At 43.2% G+C, this 25,857-nt stretch overlaps 1 protein-coding gene across 1 annotated transcript in view; it reads right to left on the bottom strand.

Annotated features, from left to right (window-relative positions):
• Positions 1-25,857, bottom strand: part of LOC139542004 (pro-neuregulin-3, membrane-bound isoform-like) — a 371,276-nt gene that overhangs the window by 105,587 nt on the left and 239,832 nt on the right. Inside the window, exons 3-4 of the mRNA XM_071346985.1 lie at positions 24,045-24,118; positions 3,402-3,428 (exon numbers count right to left, since the gene is read on the bottom strand). Coding sequence (XP_071203086.1) covers positions 3,402-3,428; positions 24,045-24,118 — 101 coding nt within the window. The remainder of the gene's footprint in view (positions 1-3,401; positions 3,429-24,044; positions 24,119-25,857) is intronic.

Consider the following 25,857-nt stretch of genomic DNA (forward strand, 5'->3'; position numbering starts at 1 on the left):
GATCGCTGCCTGCACCTGCCCGCCTGTCCAACATCACTACTCTGGACGGCTCTGACTTAGAATATGTGGACAACTACAAATACCTAGGTGTCTGGTTAGACTGTAAACTCTCCTTCCAGACTCACATCAAACATCTCCAATCCAAAGTTAAATCTAGAATTGGCTTCCTATTCCGCAACAAAGCATCCTTCACTCATGCTGCCAAACATACCCTTGTAAAACTGACCATCCTACCAATCCTCGTGTATCTAACTGACCCTCTCTGCCCATTCATCGCCATTTACCCGTTGTTGTCATAGCTCTCCTGATCAACACCTGTGATTGCTTTATGCCTCTCTCTAATGTCAATATGCCTTGTCTACTGCTGTTTCGGTTGGGCAAAACTAAACATGGCGGCGTTCGCCTTAGCAATCTTACTGGAATAAAGACCTCCTCCATTCCTGCCATTATTGAAAGAGATTGTGATACCTCACATCTCAAAATAGGGCTACTTAATGTTAGATCCCTCACTTCCAAGGCAGTTACAGTCAATGAACTAATCACTGAACATAATCTTGATGTGATTGGCCTGACTGAAACATGGCTTAAGCATGATGAATTTACTGTGTAAACTTCTTAGTGGCAGGGGTTCCGCTAGCGCCATCCCTCGACAACATTCCGACAACATTCCGCTGAAAAGGCAACGTGGGAAATTCAAAAATATTTTTTAGAAATATGTAACTTTCACACATTAAATGAGGCCTCACTTCCTGGTTACACTAGTGACCATATCCCCCGTGCATCCCGCAAAGGCGGAGGTGTTGCTAACATTTACGATAGCAAATTTCAATTTACAAAGAAAATTTGTCTTTTGAGCTTCTGGTCATGAAATCTATGCAGCCTACTCAATCACTTTTCATAGCTACTGTTTACAGACCTCCTGGGCCATATACAGCGTTCCTCACTGAGTTCCCTGAATTCCTATCGGACCTTGTAGTCATAGCAGATAATATTCTAATTTTTGGTGACTTTAATATTCACATGGAAAAGTCCACAGACCCACTCCAAAAGGCTTTCGGAGCCATCATCGACTCAGTGGGTTTTGTCCAACATGTCTCCGGACCTACTCACTGCCACAGTCATACTCTGGACCTAGTTTTGTCCCATGGAATAAAGGTTGTGGATCTTAATGTTTTTCCTCATAATCCTGGACTATCGGACCACCATTTTATTATGTTTGCAATCGCAACAAATAATCTGCTCAGACCCCAACCAAGGATCATCAAAAGTTGTGCTATAAATTCTCAGACAACCCAAAGATTCCTTGATGCCCTTCCAGACTCCCTCTGCCTACCCAAGGACGTCAGAGGACAAAGATCTGTTAACCACCTAACTGAGGAACTCAATTTAACCTTGCGCAATACCCTAGATGCAGTCGCACCCCTAAACACATTTGTCATAAGAAACTAGCTCCCTGGTATACAGAAAATACCCGAGCTCTGAAGCAAGCTTCCAGAAAATTAGAACGGAAATGGCACCACACCAAACTGGAAGTCTTCCGACTAGCTTGGAAAGACAGTACCGTGCAGTATCGAAGAGCCCTCACTGCTGCTCGATCATCCTATTTTTCCAACTTAATTGAGGAAAATAAGAACAATCCAAAATTTATTTTTGATACGGTCGCAAAGCTAACTAAAAAGCTGCATTCCCCAACAGAGGATGGCTTTCACATCAGCAGTAATAAATTAATGAACTTCTTTGAGGAAAAGATCATGATCATTGGAAAGCAAATTACGGACTCTCTTTAAATCTGCGTATTCCTCCAAAGCTCAGTTGTCCTGAGTCTGCACAACTCTGCCAGTACCTAGGATCAAGGGAGACACTCAAGTGTTTAAGTACTATATCTCTTGACACAATTATGAAAATAATCATGGCCTCTAAACCTTCAAGCTGCATACTGGACCCTATTCCAACTAAACTACTGAAAGAGCTGCTTCCTATGCTTGGCCCTCCTATGTTGAACATAATAAACGTCTCTCTATCCACCGGATGTGTACCAAACTCACTAAAGGTGACAGTAATAAAGCCTCTCTTGAAAAAGCCCAACCTTGACCCAGAAAATATAAAAAACTATCGGCCTATATCGAATCTCCCATTCCTCTCAATTTTTTTTGAAAAAGCTTGTTGCAACTCACTGACCCCTCCTGTCTCAGCATCCAGTATTTATGCTGCAGTAGTTTGTGTCGGGGGGCTAGGGTTAGTCTGTTATATCTGGATTATTTCTCCTGTCTATCCAGTGTCCTGTGTGAATTTAAGTATGCTCTCTCTAATTCTCTCTTTCTTTCTTTCTCTCCCTCGGAGGACCTGAGCCCTAGGACCATGCCTCAGGACTACCTGGCATGATGACTCCTTGCTGTCCCCTGTCCACCTGGCCGTGCTGCTGCTCCAGTTTCAACTGTTCTGCCTGCGGCTATGGAACCCTGACCTGTTCACCGTACGTGCTACCTGTCCCATACCTGCTGTTTTCAACTCTCTAGAGACAGCAGGAGCGGTAGAGATACTCTCAATGATCGGCTATGAAAAGCCAACTGACATTTACTCCTGAGGTGCTGACCTGTTGCACCCTCGACAACTACTGTGATTATTATTATTTGACCATGCTGGTCATTTATGAACATCTTGGCCATGTTCTGTTTTAATATCCACCCGGCACAGCCAGAAGAGGATTGGCCACCCAGTTCCTCTCTAGGTTCCTCTCTAGGTTTCTTCCTAGGTTTTGGCCTTTCTAGGGAGTTTTTCCTAGCCACCGTGCTTCTACACCTGCATTGCTTGCTGTTTGGGGTTTTAGGCTTGGTTTCTGTACAGCACTTTGAGATATCAAATGATGTAAGAAGGGCTATATAAATACATTTGATTTGATTTGAGGGGCTAGGGGTTGGTTTGGAATGTAGGGTACAGCTTTATGGTTTAAACATGGCGTACATGCCCATGTGACATTACCAACCATTTAAATTAGTATACAGTGTGCAGCGAGGAATACACTTCAGGGATGTAGAGGTAAATGCCATCTTAAATAAATGCATATATTCACACACAGGAGAACACTTGCAAACATGCACACAGACATGCCAGATAGACAATGCATTTGCAAACATGTACACAGTCAAGCACACTGCAGAGATAATTATTTTGGTTGCCGTATAGGACCTTATATCACACTCACATACAATACTCGCTTCCATGCTGATAGAATACATATAATTCGCTACCTCCGTGTTTCCATGGTGACCAGAGCACATTCATATTTTCCAAGGTGAGCAAAGAAGATTTTGCTGGATTGTATGTTTTGTGCAAGGTATTTTCTGATTGGCCAAAGAGAAAATAAAAGAGCGATTTACTGTGCAAATGAAACATTTCCTTACCCATGAACTTGATGCCCAGTTCATCTGCTGCTCCATCCAAGGACACAGAGCATAAGAGAGGGAGAAAGAAAGAGAGACACAGAGGGGGAAGAGATGGAGAAAAAGTAAGGGAGAGCGATATACACAGAGAGATGGAGATGGGCAGAGGGAGAAGGAAAGGGGGAGAGAAAGAGAGTGGGAAGACAATACAGCGTTATTGAACAGCGTTATATGAAACACAGTCATAACCCTCACTCAGGATTTACCCACTTGGGCACTGCAGCTATAGTACTAGAACCTCCCTAAAATCCCTTTTAAATTTTTTATTTTTTTTTCAAACATATAAATATTGTTATTGAGACAGACAATAGGCTTTACAGACCTAAAATGCCTTTCATGTTCCAAGTCCACACAATAGGGAGGTTTATTATGACGTAGGTACTAGTATAAAAATAGTTGCTGAGTAGCATAACCGGTCAAGGGTGGGGAGAAGGGGGAGGTGTAGACTTCAATGAAAGATGACGATGTCATTGAAAGATGACAATGTCATGGTTTGTTATGTGATTGAAATTTGCTCCGTACAGGCCTTGATTTTGGTTTTTCTTCCCAGCCAGCGATAATTGTTCGTTCCCCACCTCTCTGACCCCAACCTTGTGTTTGTTTCAATATTAATGTTAGTTATCCCCAGTTCTTCTGTTGACAAGACTGTCAGTAAAGACACACACACACACACACACACACACACACACACACACACACACACACACACACACACACACACACACACACACACACACACACACACACACACACACACACACACACACACACACACACACACACACACACACACACACACACCGCATGTCCCTCTCTCCCTGCATTCAAGTATTTTCTAATAATCTGTGCGCTGGGGTGATAGATAAAGAGGAGCACTCGTGTTCCCTTCATCCTGACGTGACCCTCCTCCCCCTTTTCACGCCACTGTAATATTATCTCATTTAAATTCAAATGAAACCCTCACACGTAATTGCTTTTCTGACAGAGGTGGTCTGGGTTTTTAAGTAGAATGTGGTTAGCAGGGCCTGGTGACAGATTATTTGGTTGCCACAGTCACAGAGAGAAGAACAACTCCCTGACAGCATGAAAACAGTCTGTTAGATGGATTTTGACTGTATCACAGGAAAATGTGTCAATGTCATACTAGTCATAGTTCCTTAATATACATTGTTTTCCAGAAAATAGATGTATGTTACAGTTTACAATAAAGTTAGCTTTATACAGGGTACCTTTAATGTAAAGTGTGGCCGAAATGTAAAATGGCCAAACAATTAAAACACATTGGATTTACACACTATTGTTTTTACAGTATTATACAATAAAACTAACAGTAAAGTGCTGTATGAATTATTTACAGTAAATTGCATACAGAGCCAAAATCACACGGAGAGAAGCCCATCAATGGGGCAGCAGGTAGCCTAGTGTTTAGAGCATTGGACTAGTAACCGAAAGGTGGCAAAAGCAAATCCCTGAGTTTACAAAGTGAACATCTGTCGTTCTGCATCTGAACAAGGCAGTTAACCCATTGTTCCTAGGCCGTCATTGAAAATAATAATTTGTTCTTAACTGACCTAGTTAAATAAAGGTAAAATAAATTTTAAAAATTAAAATGCCGTGAAATTTGCGTACGAGAGTAGTGTCAATTCACATGCACTACATAGCATATGCCAAAGTAATTGTCATTAAAATAAATAATATACAGTTACAGTGGGGCAAAAAAGTATTTAGTCAGCCACCAATTGTGCAAGTTCTCGCACTTAAAAAGATGAGAGAGGCCTGTAATTTTCATCATAGGTACACTTCAACTATGACAGACAAAATGAGAAAAAAAAATCCAGAAAATCACATTGTAGGATTTTTTATGAATTAATTTGCAAATTATGGTGGAACAACCTACACAATTTATCCATTTATTTTACCAGTAGACGTGAGAAACGTAGACTTGCTTTATAATTTGAAGGGCGATGACGCAGTTGGCTCATGTGGCCCGTCCGATTTCTCTCATTCCTCATTGGCATTCTATTTCCAGCGTGAGCACCCTTGTTCGCGGTTAAGCGGTTACCAGTTACCAGTTAAGCTCAAAAATTGAGCTTAACTGGTAAATGATTCCGTAAATTCCAAATAAACGTTGGTTTAACAATACATTAATGTAAAGAAGTGGCTGTATTTTGAATAGTACTGTAACCCCACAGAATATTTACAGAATATTTACATTTACATTTAAGTCATTTAAGTCATTTAGCAGAATATGGTACCTCACTGTATTTTTAAAGCACCTAAAACTTTTGAGCACTAGTGGGTGCATGGTATTGTTGCTTCTGGCTCATTAATATATTTTGAGGCGGGCCTTGTAAGATGCTACATTTGTTGCACACTTTAGTGAGAGTTTATAACTGATGCAGTACCAGTCAAAAGTTTGGACACACCTACTCATTCAAGGGTTTTTCTTTATTTTCACAATTTTTTTAAGACATCAAAACTATGAAATAACACAAATGTAATCATGTAGTAACCAAAAAAGTATTAAACAAATCAAAATATATTTCAGATTTAAGATTCTTCAAAGTAACCATCCTTTGCCTTGATGACAGATTTGCACACTCTTGACATTCTCTCAACCAGCTTCATGAGGTAGTTACCTGGAATGCATTTCAACAGGTCTGCCTTTTTAAAAGTACATTTGTGGAATTTCTTCCTTCTTAATGCGTTTGAGCCAATCGGTTGTGTTGCGACAAGGTAGGGGTGGTATACAGAAGATAGACCTATTTGGTAAAATACAAGTCAATTTTATGGCAAGAACAACTCAAATAAGCAAAGAAAAACACTTCAGAGTGTTTTCTATCCAAATCTACTAATAATATGCATATCCTAGCATCTGGGCCTGAGTATCAGGCTGTTTACTCTGGGCACGCTTTTCATCCAGACGTGAAAATACTGCCCTCTACCCCAAAGAAGTTAAGCATGTCCCAGTTTAGGTCACCTAACAGCATGAGCTCTGACGAAAGATGGGGGGCAATCAATTCACATATGGTGAATTGGTGGTCTATAGCAAGCGGCAACGCTGAGAGACTTTTTTCTGGAAAGGTGGATTTTTAAAAGTAGGAGCTCAAATATATATTATAGTTAGGGATGGAAATTTCTGTGGTTTTGGTGGTCTTCCTGACGGGAGGCTCAGGCGGCGCTGGACAGACGGGCGGCTCAGGCGGCGCTGGACAGACGGACGGCTCAGGCGGCGCTGGACAGGAGGGAGACTCAGGCTGCGCTGGACAGGAGGGAGACTCAGGCGGCGCTGGACAGGAGGGAGACTCAGGCGGCGCTGGACAGGAGGGAGACTCAGGCGGCGCTGGACAGGAGGGAGACTCAGGCGTCGCTGGAAAGGAGGGAGACTCAGGCGTCGCTGGAAAGGAGGGAGACTCAGGCGGCGCTGGACAGGAGGAAGTCTCAGGCGGCGCTGGACAGGAGGAAGACTCTGGCAGCGCTGAGCAGGCGGGAGCACCTGTAGTGAGGAGACGGAGAGACAGCCTGGTGCGGGGGGCTGCCACCAGAGGGCTGGTGCGTGGAGGTGGCACCGGATAGATCGGACCGTGAAGGCGCACTACAGGTCTCGAGCACCGAGCCTGCCCAACCCTACCTGGCTGAATGCTCCCCGTAGCCAGGCCAGTGCGGTGAGGTGGAATAGCCCGCACTGGGCTCTGCTGGCGAACCGGGGACACCATGCGTAGGGCTGGTGCCATGTACCCCGGCCTGAGGAGACGCACTGGAGACCAGATGCGTTGAGCCGGCTTCATGGCACCTGGCTCGATGCCCACTCTAGCCCGGCCGATACGAGGCGCTGCTATGTACCGCACCAGGCTATGCCTGCTCACCGGGGACACCGTGCGCCACACGGCATAACATGGTGCCTGCCCAGTCCCTCTCTCTCCACGGTAAGCACGGGGAGTTGGCTCAGGTCTCCTACCTGACTTAGCCACACGCTCCGTGTGCCCCCCCCAATCAATTTTTGGCCTCCAGCCGCGCTTTCGTGCTGCTTCCTCATACCACCGCCTCTCCGCTTTCGCTGCCTCCAGCTCAGCCTTGGGGCGGCGATATTCCCCAGCCTGTGCCCAGGGTCCCTTGCCGTCCAGAATCTCCTCCCAGGTCCAGGAGTCCTGCGATCGCTGCTGCTGCTGCCCGTTACCACGCTGCTTGGTCCGGTTGTGGTGGGTAATTCTGTCACGATCGTCGTTAGGAGAAAGAGAGGAGGACCAAAATGCGTGATGATTATCCATTTTTAATGAACACGAATAATCTAACAAAAAAAACACGAGAACGAAACGAAACAGTCCTGAACGGTGAACATACACAAACACAAACACAGGAACAGGAACAATCACCCACAATCCACAATACAAAACAGGCTACCTAAATATGGTTCCCAATCAGAGACAACGACTAACACCTGCCTCTGATTGAGAACCATATCAGGCCAAACACATGAAATAGACAAACTAGACATACAACATAGAATGCCCACTCAGATCACACCTTGACCAAACAAAACATAGAAACATACAAAGCAAACTATGGTCAGGGCGTGACAGTTCCGGTTCAGAGGGAAAGAAATAGCAGATCCATACCTCATTGGGTGAGGCGGATTGTAGGAGGGTATGTTGTAGTTGAGGTTAAGAAAAATCTAAAAATATATATATGCGAAGAAAAAAAGGTATAAAAGAATAAAAAAAGATATATACACGACATGACGAGGACAAAAAGACTTCTGACTGCTACACCATCTTGGTTTAATATGGACATCAATATGGATTGCACAATACATGAAAAGTAAACACAAAATGCGAAAAGCAAAACACATTCTTCACTAAAAAGGCCCTCTAACATCTGCCTGATTTGCCCTAGTGGCACCAACACCACCAACTTGAAGGAGTTTTGGCAATCATTCCACATGAGATGCACAAAAAAACTAAAAGCAGATTTACTGAAATCAGTGGAGATTGAAGGGAACTCCAAGTTTGGTAACTTATACATCTGAAGGTTAACAGTTAAGTCAGGTATGGCAGAAGTTAATGCAAAAGGCCTTTATAGACAAAAAGAGTGCAATGAGTCGATCTACAAGACTTCAAAGAGAGCCAGCTCTGATACAAAATTCAATGATGTGTACTGAACCTATCGCCGGTAATGAAGCACAATGATAAACTGCATCCAATGCTTCAATACAGTGGCAGCTGCATTCATATCACTCTCAGGGGGGTCGTGGGAGGGTGAGGTTGGTAGAATGCGGATGTTTCCAGTTTTCAGGGATAGAGTATTTTTGACAGAACTTCCCCTGAAAAGTGGGGACTCTGCTCTGGCATGTTTTACACCTACTACGTTAGGTTACATTCATATAGAAGATATTGCCATAGTCAATAACCGGAAAGAATGTAGACCGAATGATTTGTTTTCTGCTATTTAATGAAAGACAGGACCTGTTCCTATAGAAGAAGCCAATTTTAACTCAACAACATTGTTTTTGAAAGAGCTTTTCGTCAATCCAGATGCCCAGATATTTATGAGCATGGACACGATCAAAGAGGTCACTATCCAAAGTATGTATGCATAAATGTGACTCGTTTCAGGAAACTAGGCGCATGTTGCAAGTCACAACTTCACAGGAGAGTAATTTGAAAGCTATTTTATATTTTTTATAAACATCTGTTTTTTGGAACATTTGAACTTTCATGTGCCTTAATAACAAATGGGTATGCCATCTGTAAATACGAATAAAGTTGTTGAATTACGAGCCTAGTTGGTTTAGCCACAGAAAAAGACAGGAAACTTCCCACTAACCATGATTGGCAGAGATAATGAGTGGGCTGGACATGCCGAGAGATGAGTTTCAAATTGCTCTGCCGTGTAGCATCTTCTGTCTATAAAATTAGCTGCTTGTTATGCCTATATAATACTTTATACTGCAGTTTTTTCAAAAGATATAATGTTAGCCATGGAGAACTGCAAATGTGTTGCTACTGCTCTCAATAACATTGCTGCTCTATGGCACTATCGACAAAGGTCAGTCTGAAAAAGTTGTGATAGACTACTTTCTGAAGGACGATCGTGCCATGCTCACTCTGAAAATGAATCAGACGATGAGGAAATCCCTGATTTAGGTAAACACATTTTCATTGAAGAAAACATTGTAGAGTCTTGTGATGGGGAAGATATGGCGATCAACAGAGTAGTTATTATGGAAGAAGTTGAGAGTTTTGAAATCTGTGGAATGTGTGGTAGAAGCAGAGCACGATAAGGAGTTGAATAGAATTCTGGCATTTGCTTGAAAATGCAGAGGGATTCAAAGAGAACACAGAAGGCTGTTGTATAAAACACCTGTCTCCGGATTACATCTTCAAATTAACCTCTCTTGGGTACGTGAGACGTTAGCGTCCCACCTCTTCAACAGCCAGTGAAACTGCTGGGCGCCAAATTCAAATACAGAAATACTCATTATAAAAATTCAGAAAACAAAACATATTTTACATAGGTTTAAAGATTAACTTCTTGTGAATCCAACCACTGTGTCATATTTAAAAAATGCTTTACGGCGAAAGCATACCTTACGATTATTTGAGAACATAGCCCACTAGACAAATCATTACAAACAGTAACCAGCCAAGTAGAACAGTTACACAAGTCAGAAATAGAGATAAAATTAATCCCTTACCTTTGATGATCTTCATATGGTTGCACTCAGCAGACATTCATTTACTCAATAAATGTTCTTTTTGTTCGATAAAGTCTCTTTATATCCGAAAACCTCTGTTTTGTTTGCGCGTTGTCTTCAGTAATCCACAGGCTCAAACGCAGTCAAAACAGGCAGACAAAAATTTCAATTCAGTTCATAGAAACATGTCAAACGATGTTTATATTCAATCCTCAGATAGTTTTTGGCCTAAATAATTGATAATATTTCAACCGGACAATAACGTCGTCAATTTAAAAGGTAAACAAGAAACACACTCTCTCGGTCTCGCGCATGAAAAAGCTCTGACACTTTAGGGTCGACTCATTGAGACTCATTGAGACTCATTAAGACTGCTTCATTTTTCAGAATACAAGCCTGAAACAATTTTGAACAACTGTTGACATCTAGTGGAGGGCATAGAAACTGCAATTTGAGTCCTAAGTCAATGGATACTGTAATGGCATTAAATAGAAAACTAAAAATAAAAAAAATAAACTACTTCCTGAATGGATTTTTCTCAGGTTTTCGCCTGCCAAATCAGTTTTGTTCTACTCACAGACACTATTTTAACAGTTTTGGAAACTTTAGTGTTTTCTATCCAAATCTACCAATTATATGCATATCATATATTCTGGGCCCGAGAAGCAGGCAGTTTAGTTTAGTTTAATTTGGGCATGCATTTCATCCAAAATTCCGAATGCTGCCACCTACCCTAGAGAAGTTAAGGGCAACCATGGCATCCGTGACAGAGGGAGAAAGATCGGATGATTCTTATGGCATTGTACACAGTCAGTGTGAACCAGAGCTCTTGACACAACGAGACAAGCAAGCTGTACAAACAAAATGGACCCCAGCTAGCAATGAGGAATCGGCCCAGAAGCGGACCTCTTCCTCTTCCTCTTCTTCAAAATTAATGACTGCCCAGAATCGGCCTAAGTATATTGGGCTGTTAACATCTACCAGAATTCTGGCTCGCTAGCTAACATTACATGTTTGATCTGTGTGTAGTAATGTTATCTCAGAAGGCCATTTTGCATCGCTAGTTATAGCCCAATGTTAGCTAGCTAACATTTAACTTTTGAGGGATAGGGGGCAGCATTTTCACTTTGGATGAATAGCGTGCCCAGAGTGAACTGCCTCCTACTCTGTCCCAGATGCTATTGGATAGAAAACACTCTGAAGTTTCTAAAACTGTTTGAATAATGTCTGTGAGTATAACAGAACTCAAATGGCAGTCAAAAACCTGAGAAAGAAATCCAAACAGGAAGTGGGAATTCTGAGGCTGGTCGATTTTCAACTCATCGCCTATTGAAATCCCAGTGGGATATGGATCTGTTTGCACTTACTACGTCTTCCACTAGATATCAACAGTCTGTAGAACGTTGAATGAAGCTTCTACTGTGATGTTGAGCCGGATGGGAGCTGTTTGAGTCAGTGGTCTGGCAGAGAGCCAGGTCCTAGTCTGTAGGACCTGGCAGACTACATGATATCGACTTGCGTTCCATTACGTGATCTAACATAATCATATGTTGTGTTTTCGCTGTAAAGCATTTTTTAAATCGGACACGATAGGTAGATTAACAAGATGTTTATCTTTCATTTGCTGTATTGGACTTGTTAATGTGTGAAAGTTACATATTTCTAAAAAACATTTTTGAATTTCCCACGCTGGCTTTTCAGCGGAATGTTGTCGAGGGGTTCCGCTAGCGGAACGTGTGTCCTAGAAAGGTTAATTAATTGCCTACCGTCTGTAAGCTGTTAGTGTCTTAACTACCGTTCCACAGGTGCATGTTGATTAATTGTTTACAGTTCATTGAACAAGCATGGGTTAAGCATGTCCCAGTTTAGGTCACCTAACAGCACGAGCTCTGAAGAAAGATGGGGGGTAATCAATTCACATATGGTGTCCAGGGCACAGCTGGGGGCAGAAGGGTGTCTATAGCAAGTGGCAACGATGAGAGACTTGTTTTTGGAAAGGTGGATTTTTAAAAGTAGCTCAAATTGTTTGGACACAGACCTGGATAGTAAGACAGAACTGCAGGCTATCTCTGCAGTAGATTGCCACTCCGCCCCCTTTGGCAGTTCTATCTTGTCGGAAAATGTTATAGTTAGGGATGGAAATTTCAGGGGTTTTGGTGGTCTTCCTTAGCCAGGATTCAGACACAGCTAGAACATCTGGGTTGGCAGAGTGTGCTGAGGCAGTGAATAATAATAATAGGCATATATTAGCAACTGGGCCTGAGTAGCATGCAGTTTACTCTGGGCACCTTATTCATCCAAGCTACTCAATACTGCCCCCCAGTCCCGAAGAAGTTAAACCGTTTACAATGAAGATCTGCGAAGTTTTTTGTATTTTTACTAATTATCTTTGAAAGACAGGGTTCTGAAAAAGGGACGTATCTTTTTTTGCTGAGTTTATGTCCTAATTAGTATAAAAGAGGTAATGTTGCTTACTTTTTGAGCAAAATCAAAGCTATAATGCATCCTGATGTCTTTGCTTGTTTGTTCATTAGGGGCCCCCAGAGACAACTGCCGGTCTTGACAGTGGGTTTTTCATTCAGCAACCATCTTCTGGTAGACAGACAGCTCACTCTGAACAAGCAGGAGTTCCTGCTCCTGCTTCTTCAGCTTGGCAGAATTAACAAATTCTGGCAGGTTGGCAGATCTGAAGACCTGATAGGTGCAGGTCTGTCCTGGGCTTAGTGCTTGAAATGTGGAGTAGTAAGCTTTAACTTGGGGTCTGTTGTTTAGACATGTAGCTAGCTAGCTAAACAATGAACCATAATTCCAAGCCATTGAGTACTATCACTACAAACCGATTGTCATAGCAAGCTAAAGTTAAACAAATAGGTTAAGATCACAGTTATGAAAACTTAGGAAACTAAAGAGGCCTTTCTACTGACTCTGAAAAACACCAAAAGAAAGATGCCCAGAGTCCCCGCTCATCTGTGTGAACGTGCCTTAGGCATGCTGCAAGGAGGCATTAGGAATGCAGATGTGGCCTGGGCAATAAATTGCAATGTCCGCACTGTGAGACGCCTAAGACAGCGCTACAGGGAGACAGAACGTACAGCTGATTGTCCTCGCAATGGCCATGTGTAACAACACACAACAACACCTGCACAGGATCGGTACATCTGAACATCACAGCTGCGGGACAGGTACAGGATGGCAACAACTGTCCGAGATACACCAGGAACACACAATCCCTCCCATCAGTGCTCAGACTGTACGCAATAAGCTGAGAGAGGCTGGACTGAGGGCTTGTAGGCCTCTTGTAAGGCAGGTCCTCACCAGAAAACACCGGCAACAACGTCGCCTATGGGCACAAACCCACCGTCGCTGGACCAGACAGGACTGGTAAAAAGTGCTCTTCACAGACGAGTCGTGGTTTTGTCTCACCAGAGGTGATAGTCGGATTCGCGTGTATCGTCGAAGGAATGAGCGTTACACCGAGGCCTGTACTCTGGAGCGGGATCGATTTGGAGGTTAGAGGGTCCGTCATGGTCTGGGGCGGTGTGTCACAGCATCATCGGACTGAGCTTGTTGTCACTGCAGGCAATCTCAACGCTGTGCGTTACAGGGAAGACATCCTCCTCTCATGTGGTACCCTTTCTGCAGGCTCATCCAGACATGACCCTCCAGCTTGACAATGCCACCAGCCATACTGCTCATTCTGTGCGTGATTTCCTGCAAAACAGGAATGTCAGTGGTGTTCTGCCATGGCCAGCGAAGAGCCCAGATCTCAATCCCATTGAGAACGTCTGGGACCTGTTGGATCGGAGGGCAAGGGCTAGGGCCATTCCCCCCAGAAATGTCTTGATACTTGCAGGTGCCTTGGTGGATGAGTGGGGTAACATCTCACAGCAAGAACTGGCAAATCTGGTGCATTCCATGAGGAGGAGATGCACTGCAGTACTTAATGCAGCTGGTGTCCACACCAGATACTGGCTGTTACTTTGATTTTGACCCCTCCTAAGTTCAGGGACACATTTTTCCATTTCTGTTTGGAACTTGTTCAGTTTATGTCTCAGTTGTTGAATCTTGATATGTTTATACACATTTGTACACATGTTAAGTTTGCTGAAAATAAAAGCAGTTGACAGTGAGGTTTCTTTTTTGTTGAGTTTAGATATATATAAATAGACAGATATACACACACAAAATATATATATATATATACAGTACCAGTCAAACGTTGACACAGCCTCTCATTCAAGGGTTTTTCTTTATTTTTACTATTTTCTACATTGTAAGGGAAGACATTAAAACTATGAAATAACACTTATGGAATCATGTAGTAAGCAAAAAAGTGTTAAACAAATCAAAATATATATGTTTTTTTCTGCAAAGTTGCAACCCTTTGCCTTGATGACAGCTTTGCACACTCTTGGCATTCTCTCAACCAGTTTCAACTGGAATGCTTTTCCAACAGTCTTGAAGGAGTTCCCACATGTGTTGAGCACTTGTTGGCTGCTTTTTCTTCAATCTGCAGTCCAACTCATTCTGGACCATCTCAATTGGGTTGAGGTTGGGTGATTGTGGAGGTCAGATCATCTGATGCAGCACTCCATTTTTTTTATTTTTTTTTATTTCACCTTTATTTAACCAGGTAGGCTAGTTGAGAACAAGTTCTCATTTGCAACTGCGACCTGGCCAAGATAAAGCATAGCAGTGTGAACAGACAACACAGAGTTACACATGGAGTAAACAATAAACAAGTCAATAACATGGTAGAAAAAAAAGAGAATCTATATACAATGTGTGCAAAAGGCATGAGGTAGGCAATAAATCGAATAATTACAATTTAGCAGATTAACACTGGAGTGATAAATCATCAGATGATCATGTGCAGGAAGAGATACTGGTGTGCAAAAGAGCAGAAAAGTAAATAAATAAAAGCAGTATGGGGGGTGAGGTAGGTAAATTGGGTGGGTAGTTTACAGATGGACTATGTACAGCTGCAGCGATCGGTTAGCTGCTCGGATAGCAGATTTTTAAAGTTGTTGAGGGAGATAAAAGTCTCCAACTTCAGAGATTTTTGCAATTCGTTCCAGTCGCAGGCAGCAGAGAACTGGAAGGAAAGGCGTCCAAATGAGGTTTTGGCTTTAGGGATGATCAGTGAGATACACCTGCTGGAGCGCGTGTTGCGGGTGGGTGTAGCCATCGTGACCAGTGAACTGAGATAAGGCGGCACTTTACCTAGCATAGCCTTGTAGATGACCTGGAGCCAGTGGGTCTGAGTCTGTCTGTCCATCACTCTCCTTCTTTATCAAATAGCCCTTACACCGCCTGGAGGTGTGTTTTGAATCATTGTGCTGTTGAACAACAAATTATAGTTCCACTAAGCGCTAATCAGATGGGATGAAGTATCGCTGCAGAAAGCTGGTGTAGCCATGCTGGTTAAGTGTGCCTTGAATTCTAAATAAATCAATGACAGTGTCACCAGCAATGCACCCTCACACCTCCTCCGTGCTTCACGTTGGGAACCACACATGCAAGATCATCCGTTCACCTACTCGGAGTCTCACAAAGACACAGCGGTTAGAACCAAAAATCTAAAATTTGATCATACCAAAGGACAGATTTCCACTGGTCTAATGTCTATTGCTCGTGTTGCTAGGACCAAGCAAGTGTCCTCTTCTTATTGGTGTCCTTTTAGTAGTGATTTCCTTGCAGCAATTCGACCATGAAGGCCTGATTCACAAAGTCTTCTCTGAACAGTTGATGTTGAGATGTGTCTTTTACTTGAACTGTGAAGCATTTATTTGGGCTGCAATCTGAGGTGCAGTTAACCCTAATGAACTTATCATTTGCAGCAGAGGTAACTCTGGGTCTTCCTTTGTTGTGGCGGTCCTCATGAGAGCCAGTTTCATCATAACGGTTGATGGTTTTTGCGACTGCGATGTATGTATTTGACTGACCTTCATGTCTTAAAGTAATGATGGACTGTCGTTTTTCTTTGCTAATTTGAGCTGTTCTTGCCGTAATATGGACTTGGTCTTTTACCAAATAGTGCTATCTTCTGTATACCACCCCTACAGTGGTTCCTCCTTTAAAAGTTTTTGGTGGCTAAATATAAACATTTTCGATCAAACTCTATATGGATTGTGTAATATGATGTTACAGGAGTGTCATCTGAAGAATTCTGAGAAGGTTAGTGAAAAAATTAATATATTTTGGCGATGTTTACTTTTATCGCTCACTTTGGCTAGAATCAATGCTGGGCTGCTATGTGCTATGTGCTATGCTAATATAACGATTTATTGTGTTTTCGCTGTAAGACACTTAGAAAATCTGAAATATTGTCTGTATTCACAGGATCTGTGTCTTTCGATTCGTGTATGCTGTGTATTTTTACGAAATGTTTGATGATTAGTAAGTAGGTAAACACGTTGCTCTAAGTAGTTTTTCTATTCCATTTGTGACGGTGGGTGCAATTGTAACCTATGCCATCTACCTGAAATATGCACTTTTTTCTAACAAAACCTATCCCATACCATAAATATGTTATCAGACTGTCATCTGATTAGTTTTTTTCTTGGTTAGGGGCTATAAATATCTTAGTTTAGCCGAATTGGTGATAGCTACTGGTGTTGGTGGACAAATAAAAGATGGTGGATTATGCTAATGTGTTTTTAGGTAATAGATGTACATCTTTACATATTGTGTCTTCCCTGTAAAACATTTAAAAAATCGGACATGTTGACTGGATTCACAAGATCTGTGTCTTTCATTAGCTGTATTGGACTTTAATGTGTGAAAGTTAAATATTTAAAAAAAATATTTTTTTTGAATTTCGCGGCACTGGTTTTTCAGTGGGGGTGGGGGGGGAGTGCCGCTAGCGCCACTCTCATCCTAGACAGGTTAACTGATTCCATGTGTGTCATTTCATAGTTGTGACGTCTTCACTATTACTCTACAATGTAGAAAATAGTCAAAATAAAGAAATACACTGGAATGAGTAGGTGTGTCCAAACTTTTGACTGGTACTTGCTTAATTAATTTGATTAATATTATGGTGTTTCTATTCCAAGAAAAACTAAAAAGCATCTGGGTTTCCATTAGGATGGAGCTGAAAATATGGCGCTGTACAACGTGATGGTCGGGAGTACCGTACTGGACTATTTAGCTAAAGAATCCCTGTGTTGTGCAGGCACGCGGGAGACCGGGGTTTAATTCCCCGATGGGGAGGAAGGAGTTGGCTGTCCTTGTTAATAACCTCCCCATGTCTACCTTTGACTCATTCCTCTCTGCCTCCTTCTTTCCACTCCTCTCCTCTTTTGACCTCACCCTCTCACCTTCCCCCCCTACTCACAAGGCAGGCAATACGCTTGACCTCATCTTTACTAGATGCTGTTCTTCCACTAACCTCATTGCAACTCCCCTCCAAGTCTCCGACCACTACCTTGTATCCTTTTCCCTCTCGCTCTCATCCAACACTTCCCACACTGCCCCTACTCGGATGGTATCGCGCCGTCCCAACCTTCGCTCTCTCTCCCCCGCTACTCTCTCCTCTTCCATCCTATCATCTCTTCCCTCTGCCCAAACCTTCTACAACCTATCTCCTGATTCTGCCTCCTCAACCCTCCTCTCCTCCCTTTCTGCATCCTTTGACTCTCTATGTCCCCTATCCTCCAGGCCGGCTCGGTCCTCCCCTCCCGCTCCGTGGCTCGACGACTCATTGCGAGCTCACAGAACAGGGCTCCGGGCAGCCGAGCGGAAATGGAGGAAAACTCGCCTCCCTGCGGACCTGGCATCCTTTCACTCCCTCCTCTCTACATTTTCCTCTTCTGTCTCTGCTGCTAAAGCCACTTTCTACCACTCTAAATTCCAAGCATCTGCCTCTAACCCTAGGAAGCTCTTTGCCACCTTCTCCTCCCTCCTGAATCCTCCTCCCCCTCCCCCCCTCCTCCCTCTCTGCAGACGACTTCGTCAACCATTTTGAAAAGAAGGTCGACGACATCCGATCCTCGTTTGCTAAGTCAAACGACACCGCTGGTTCTGCTCACACTGCCCTACCCTGTGCTTTGACCTCTTTCTCCCCTCTCTCTCCAGATGAAATCTCGCGTCTTGTGACGGCCGGCCGCCCAACAACCTGCCCGCTTGACCCTATCCCCTCCTCTCTTCTCCAGACCATTTCCGGAGACCTTCTCCCTTACCTCACCTCGCTCATCAACTCATCCTTGACCGCTGGCTACGTCCCTTCCGTCTTCAAGAGAGCGAGAGTTGCACCCCTTCTGAAAAAACCTACACTCGATCCCTCCGATGTCAACAACTACAGACCAGTATCCCTTCTTTCTTTTCTCTCCAAAACTCTTGAACGTGCCGTCCTTGGCCAGCTCTCCTGCTATCTCTCTCAGAATGACCTTCTTGATCCAAATCAGTCAGGTTTCAAGACTAGTCACTCAACTGAGACTGCTCTTCTCTGTATCACGGAGGCGCTCCGCACTGCTAAAGCTAACTCTCTCTCCTCTGCTCTCATCCTTCTAGACCTATCGGCTGCCTTCGATACTGTGAACCATCAGATCCTCCTCTCCACCCTCTCCGAGTTGGGCATCTCCGGCGCGGCCCACGCTTGGATTGCGTCCTACCTGACAGGTCGCTCCTACCAGGTGGCGTGGCGAGAATCTGTCTCCTCACCACGCGCTCTCACCACTGGTGTCCCCCAGGGCTCTGTTCTAGGCCCTCTCCTATTCTCGCTATACACCAAGTCACTTGGCTCTGTCATAACCTCACATGGTCTCTCCTATCACTGCTATGCAGACGACACACAATTAATCTTCTCCTTTCCCCCTTCTGATGACCAGGTGGCGAATCGCATCTCTGCATGTCTGGCAGACATATCAGTGTGGATGACGGATCACCACCTCAAGCTGAACCTCGGCAAGACGGAGCTGCTCTTCCTCCCGGGGAAGGACTGCCCGTTCCATGATCTCGCCATCACGGTTGACAACTCCATTGTGTCCTCCTCCCAGAGCGCTAAGAACCTTGGCGTGATCCTGGACAACACCCTGTCGTTCTCAACTAACATCAAGGCGGTGGCCCGTTCCTGTAGGTTCATGCTCTACAACATCCGCAGAGTACGACCCTGCCTCACACAGGAAGCGGCGCAGGTCCTAATCCAGGCACTTGTCATCTCCCGTCTGGATTACTGCAACTCGCTGTTGGCTGGGCTCCCTGCCTGTGCCATCAAACCCCTACAACTCATCCAGAACGCCGCAGCCCGTCTGGTGTTCAACCTTCCCAAGTTCTCTCACGTCACCCCGCTCCTCCGCTCTCTCCACTGGCTTCCAGTTGAAGCTCGCATCCGCTACAAGACCATGGTGCTTGCCTACGGAGCTGTGAGGGGAACGGCACCTCAGTACCTTCAGGCTCTGATCAGGCCCTACACCCAAACAAGGGCTCTGCGTTCATCCACCTCTGGCCTGCTCGCCTCCCTACCACTGAGGAAGTACAGTTCCCGCTCAGCCCAGTCAAAACTGTTCGCTGCTCTGGCACCCCAATGGTGGAACAAACTCCCTCACGACGCCAGGACAGCGGAGTCAATCACCACCTTCCGGAGACACCTGAAACCCCACCTCTTCAAGGAATACCTAGGATAAAGCAATCCTTCTGCCCCCCCCCCCCCCCCTTAAAAGATTTAGATGCACTATTGTAAAGTGGCTGTTCCACTGGATGTCATTAGGTGAATGCACCAATTTGTAAGTCGCTCTGGATAAGAGCGTCTGCTAAATGACTTAAATGTAAGATGTAAATGTAATAAGAATTTGTTCTTAACTGACTTGCCTAGTTAAAGGTTACACTAAGAGAAAAACATTTCTACACCCTAATCTTCTCATTCTAGTCTAACCAATACACAAACGGAGATTCAGTGAAAAGAAAAATCTCCTTGATTTACCAGTCCCCATGCTTGACTCAGAGCAGTGCGAAATGATGCTAAAATAGTTGTAGGCTATTGCTTCTAACTTCAATATGCTCTTTAAATAAATAAGACCTACACCACTTTTAACATCACATTACTCAACACTAGTGAGACTACAGTAGACCTACAGTATATCGAAAAATATGACGTGACTCCCCACCAATATTTACATATAGAGGATTTTAAATTAAAACCAAAAGTTGCCCTCATGTGTCTCCCGGTGGCGGCCGGCACGAATATCTGTAGCAACGCATTGGGGCTATTATAATAGTGTACATGGTGTCCAGGTCAGGATAACCAAAACATTTCTTTATTAAAGACTATCAGAAAGAATGTTGGTACCAGAACGCCGCAGCCCGTCTGGTGTTCAACTTTCCCAAGTTCTCTCACGTCACCCCGGTCCTCCGCTCTCTCCACTGGCTTCCAGTTGAAGCTCGCATCCGCTACAAGACCATGGTGCTTGCCTACGGAGCTGTGAGGGGAACGGCACCTCCGTACCTTCAGGCTCTGATCAGGCCCTACACCCAAACAAGGGCACTGCGTTCATCCACCTCTGGCCTGCTCGCCTCCCTACCTCTGAGGAAGTACAGTTCCCGCTCAGCCCAGTCAAAACTGTTCGCTGCTCTGGCACCCCAATGGTGGAACAAACTCCCTCACGACGCCAGGTCAGCGGAGTCAATCACCACCTTCCGGAGACACCTGAAACCCCACCTCTTTAAGGAATACCTAGGATAGGATAAAGTAATCCTTCTAACCCCCCCCCTTAAAAGAGTTAGATGCACTATTGTAAAGTGGTTGTTCCACTGGATATCATAAGGTGAATGCACCAATTTGTAAGTCGCTCTGGATAAGAGCGTCTGCTAAATGACTTAAATGTAATGTAAATGTACTGAGTGAGTAAATCAGCTTTATGTAGGTGCCGGCTATATGACTGTGTCATCAACTTGATAATATAAATTATAACAATATTTGAGGTTATTTCATTTTTAAAAAATGGTGCTAATCGACTCAAATTATGTCAATTAGCCTATCAGAATCTTCTAAAGCCATGAAATCATTTTCTGAAAATGTTCAAGCTGTTTAGAGGCACAGTCAACTTAGTGTATGTAAACTTCTGACCCACTGGAATTGTGATACAGTAAATTATAAGTGAAATAATCTGTCTGTAAACAATTATTGGAAAAATTACTTGTGTCATGCACGAAGTAGATGTCCTAACTGACTTGCCAAAACTATAGTTTGTCAACAAGAAATTTGTGGAGTGGTTGAAAAACGAGTTTTAATGACTCCAACCTATGTGTACGTAAACTTACGACTTCAACTGTATGTGTGAAATTTGTTTAGATGTAGAATGGACCATTATCATGCACCTATCTCGAAACAGGGTCAGGGGGAAAATACATGTCATCTATGCACTTAAATAGCGAATGGAGGAACGCTTTCCCCGTGGTTCATTTTCATGCCAGCCAGGTAGGCTATACTCCTGTTGTAAAGATAAGCAATGTGGAATCTCCCAGTACTACAGTAAGACCAAAATAATCATAATAAAATAATAAACACCTTGGCCACAATTATCAGTTTCTATTTAGGTCCATGTCGCCCATTCATTGTCAGTTAGAGACACAGTAGGACCCAAAAGCATAATCAGTGCTCTAACTCCCCTTTGCGCTGGTCTGGAGCGATGAAGTGGTGAAGCAGGGTACCGTACTAAACACAAATGACCTCTTAGTCCCGCAGCATGATCGCAAAACATTTAGTGGAGCAACCACTGTACCTTGTCACAGCACAACTGAATGGCTCAAATGCATTAAGAAGGAAAGAAATTCCACAAATGTACTTTTAACAAGGCACACCTGTTAATTGAAATGTGTTCCAGGTGACTACCTCATGAAGTTGGTTGAGAGAATGCCAAGAGTGTGCAAAGCTGTCATCAAGGCAAAGCGTGGCTACTTTGAAGAATCTACTAAGGGCTAAATAAAGGATGTGTATGATAGAGAGAGAGAGATCCTGACCACAATGTGTACACTATTTGTTGCTCCACTTCCTCCTCTGTCTCGCCCTCTCCCTGTGCTAGTCTGTTCCTCTAGGTCAGTGTCAGGTTTTGGCCAAGACTGTTCGGGTTTTGGTCACTAGATGTCCCCATTGCACTTTTTTTTGTACCTTTTGTTTTTCTTGCTCTTATTATTGTTTGCACCTGTAGGTCATTCCCTTGTTAGTATTTAAACCCTGTGTGTTCCTCAGTTCCTTGCTCAGTGTTTGTAAGTTAGCACCCAGCCCCAGCCCAAGCCTTGTTTTATACAGTTATTTCTCTTGTTGGATTTTCCAGAGGTTCTCTGGTTTAGTTCTTGTGTATTATTTGAGTAGTCTTTTGAGGTTTTTTTTCCCCTGCTGTTTTTTACCACTTTGTGGAGTTTCTTTTGTATTTTGGAGGATTTCCATTTTGTGCCTCTTGGCTTTATTTTTGGACATTGTGGATTTAGTTTCTTTGCCTGAAGATTTTGTTCTTTAATTAAACCACCATCTCTAGTACTGCTGTGTCTGCCTCATCTTCTGGGTTCTGACGATTATTAGTGACTGTTTCTCGCACCGGGTCCTGACAGTCAGTGAACGCAAGAGAAGAGATGTGGAGACTCAGAGTTCAGCAGTAGAAGGCAGGAAGGAAGAGAAGTCAGAGAAGATAGGAGGGATAGAGACGTGGAGAGAGAGGAAGATGAGAGTGGAGGGAGAGGAACATGGAGAGGGAGACGTTGGAGCGTACGTGTCCATGGAGTGTGTCTGCCCCAAGTCCCGCCATTCACCCTTCTACCACACATCCTGGGCCTAAAGTGACAGAGGCAGGGATTTTGGAGTTGTTTTTAAAAGTGGTCGGAGTATGTTTTCTTTTGGATCTGGTGTTTAAGACCATCCTGTCCGCATCCAATTCACTGAATCGTTGTCAAAGTAGGCTACTATTTATACATTTTGTGTCAGGCCTGGTCTGTACTAAATCTTATTGAGAGAGAAGTTATCTACATTTTGTAATGGTCTCTGAATAGTTTGCATTTTTACATTGTTACAGAAGTAAGAGTCATTGTCAAATGGTCTACTTCGTGTGGGTTTTAAAATACTTTCTGAATATTGTCCCCTGGTCACATGTTGGATAAAAAAATGGGTTTATATGTAACTAATACATATACTATACTTGGTACATTTTGAGTGAGTAATGTAGACAAATGTACTACAATTTAAATACTCCAGGGTTTTTTGTTAAGTGTTAATAGTTTTTTGATAGCGAGGGTCTTTTACCCAATGGAAGACATGGATGTGGTGTCATATCAGAGAAGAGGTTGTGCTCTAAGTTAACTTGTAATTGTAATTTGTTCTTTGATTTTGAGCTATGTCTGTTTGAAATGTGTGAGAAAATTTTACAACCAAGACTAGCAAGAACACACATTTACTCCAGGAAATGACCTTCTCGTTTCCATTGACAGTGTTTGTCAAAACTCACTGCACTCTTTGTCAAAGGCTTTCAAGGTCTGTACGTAGACATTTGATTACCTTCTATTCCATTTTGCAAGACCATTCCCAGAAGTAATAATAAACATGTGTTGTCCAACTTCAGCTCAATTTTTAAATAACCTTATGTGGGAATGCTCTTGCACATTATTAAGGAAATTGTTCAGGCTGTTATGTTCTGATAGGGATCTTGAATTCAAAGATTCTATACTGTTTTTAGAATGTTTCTGAAGGACTACAAGGGCTGTGAACAATTTCGGAAAGGCATTGTGTTCATCTTGACCAGGGCCGGTTTCCCAAAATAAATGTAAGGGTAAGTTCATCGTTAGATCCTTATTAGGAGCATCATTAAATCTCCGAACTGTTTCCCAAAACCGTCGTTACTAAAGTTGCACAGAAGACAGATCATTCTCTAATACTCTTTTGTTTTCACTTTAATTCTTGATCAATAGGAAGACAAGGCATGTACTTGGGTCAGATAAGATGGAGTCCGTCTTGGGTACAAACTGGTCACAGCGTAGTCCGTGGTAACCCTCTTTACACCTGCAACAGAAAAACAACGGAAGTTGATATCCGAGGTATATGGAGGAAAAGCACGTTCTCATAGCATACATGTGGGTGGAGTATGTGGGCGTGAGGTCATTTTACTCATTGAGCAGACACTCTTATCCAGAGCGACTTAATATCATTGCATTTAACTAAAGTAGGCCAAAAAAATGGCATATCACGATCATTGCAAGTAAAACCTGATGTGAAGCCAAGGCAGATAGAATACTGGCCCACCCAATCAGGCTGGCTCTACATATGTAAAAATATTATAACAATGAAATAAATGAACTTGATTTGTTGGTTGTGCTGTCTCCTTACCAATCAGAAATGTTGAAAATGCAGTAGGAAGTTCCTGGGATCTAATTGGTTATATTGCAATCATATGGTTAAAATGTAATCATATGCGCATAGCCTACAGTCGGGAATGGCAAATATCAAATAGCTGATTGTCGAGTTGCAGCTGCCAGTGAAAAGCACCAATAATAGGCCTTTCGCAATACTTAATCACTGGTAAAACACACAATTCACATATATTCCTGATGATCCTTTCAAATTATTGTGTAGAGTAGTTTATTCCCATTAGTATACCAGGACTAATCTCTTGGGACCAGCGGAGACCGTTGGCCATATCACTGATGAGTGCACATATTCACTGTCTATCATTGGGTGATTCAGTGACACTGGATGGATGTCCCTTTTCGTAGGCCTAGATCAGATAGTTGCATTCCACACAAGGTCGTTTTTATTGATTTTAGTTTGTCAGTGTCCACAGAGTATGCCTACCCTGTCATTTTTTTGTAGTATTAAATATTCTGATAATGTCTCCAGTCATTTAAAGTGTGGTAAAATTGCATAAAATGTGTTTATAAAAGGCAAAAATAAATATACTGAATGTGTGCAAAGAAAGGAGAAGAAACACCAAACAATCTGTTTTGAGAACAGTGAGTGTGTCACATTATTAGCCTGATTGATGATTATCCAATCTACTCATCACACAGGCTATCTTACTTTAGTCTGCAAATGAAATGAACGATGCATGCAATGATTTATCATAAAGGTAAATTTTTGCGGTGAAAAAACAGCTCCCCAAACTTGAAACTCATGCCCCGCCTATGGTGTTGTGCATTTCATTATTGTTTACTGTCAGACTCGGACAGTCGGCCTGTTTTGTCAGCTTTGTTGTTGTAAGAGGAAGAGTAGGTGCGCTGCCTACATGGCAATAACACAACAGACATGTTTGCAAAGGGACATTTGTGGTGTTTCTTGGTCACATGTATCCTGTGCTCTGTCTACTATCTGCCAAATCAGTGCCATAAAGGGTGGAAGAGAAGACAAGTGCAAGTGCGTATGTATATGGCATCTTCAGCACAAAGGAAACAAAGGAGAGAAATAAGACATTCGAGAGGATTCAAATGAGGGGGAGGCCAATAATGCAACGGAAGAGGGGACTAAAAGAGAGACAAAGGAGAAGAAGAGGGCAACCCAACTGATAGCACAGTCCTGACAGTATTGCCATGTCCCAGTGGAGGTATTGGAAGGACTCACTCTCTTCTAGACCAGGGTTCAAACAGTATTCATTTTCTTACACTTTAGTAGACATTGGACTTCACATGATTCAGTTTTGTGATATTTTAGGTTTTCTTCAAGCAAAGTGCCGCTAGCTAGCTATCATTAGCTGGCTGGCTCCCTAGCGGACGTTATTATTCGTTTCCCAGAGCTGTTTGCTTTTCTCG

The sequence above is a fragment of the Salvelinus alpinus genome, chromosome 17, assembly GCF_045679555.1.
Source record: "Salvelinus alpinus chromosome 17, SLU_Salpinus.1, whole genome shotgun sequence".
NCBI lineage: Eukaryota > Metazoa > Chordata > Actinopteri > Salmoniformes > Salmonidae > Salvelinus > Salvelinus alpinus.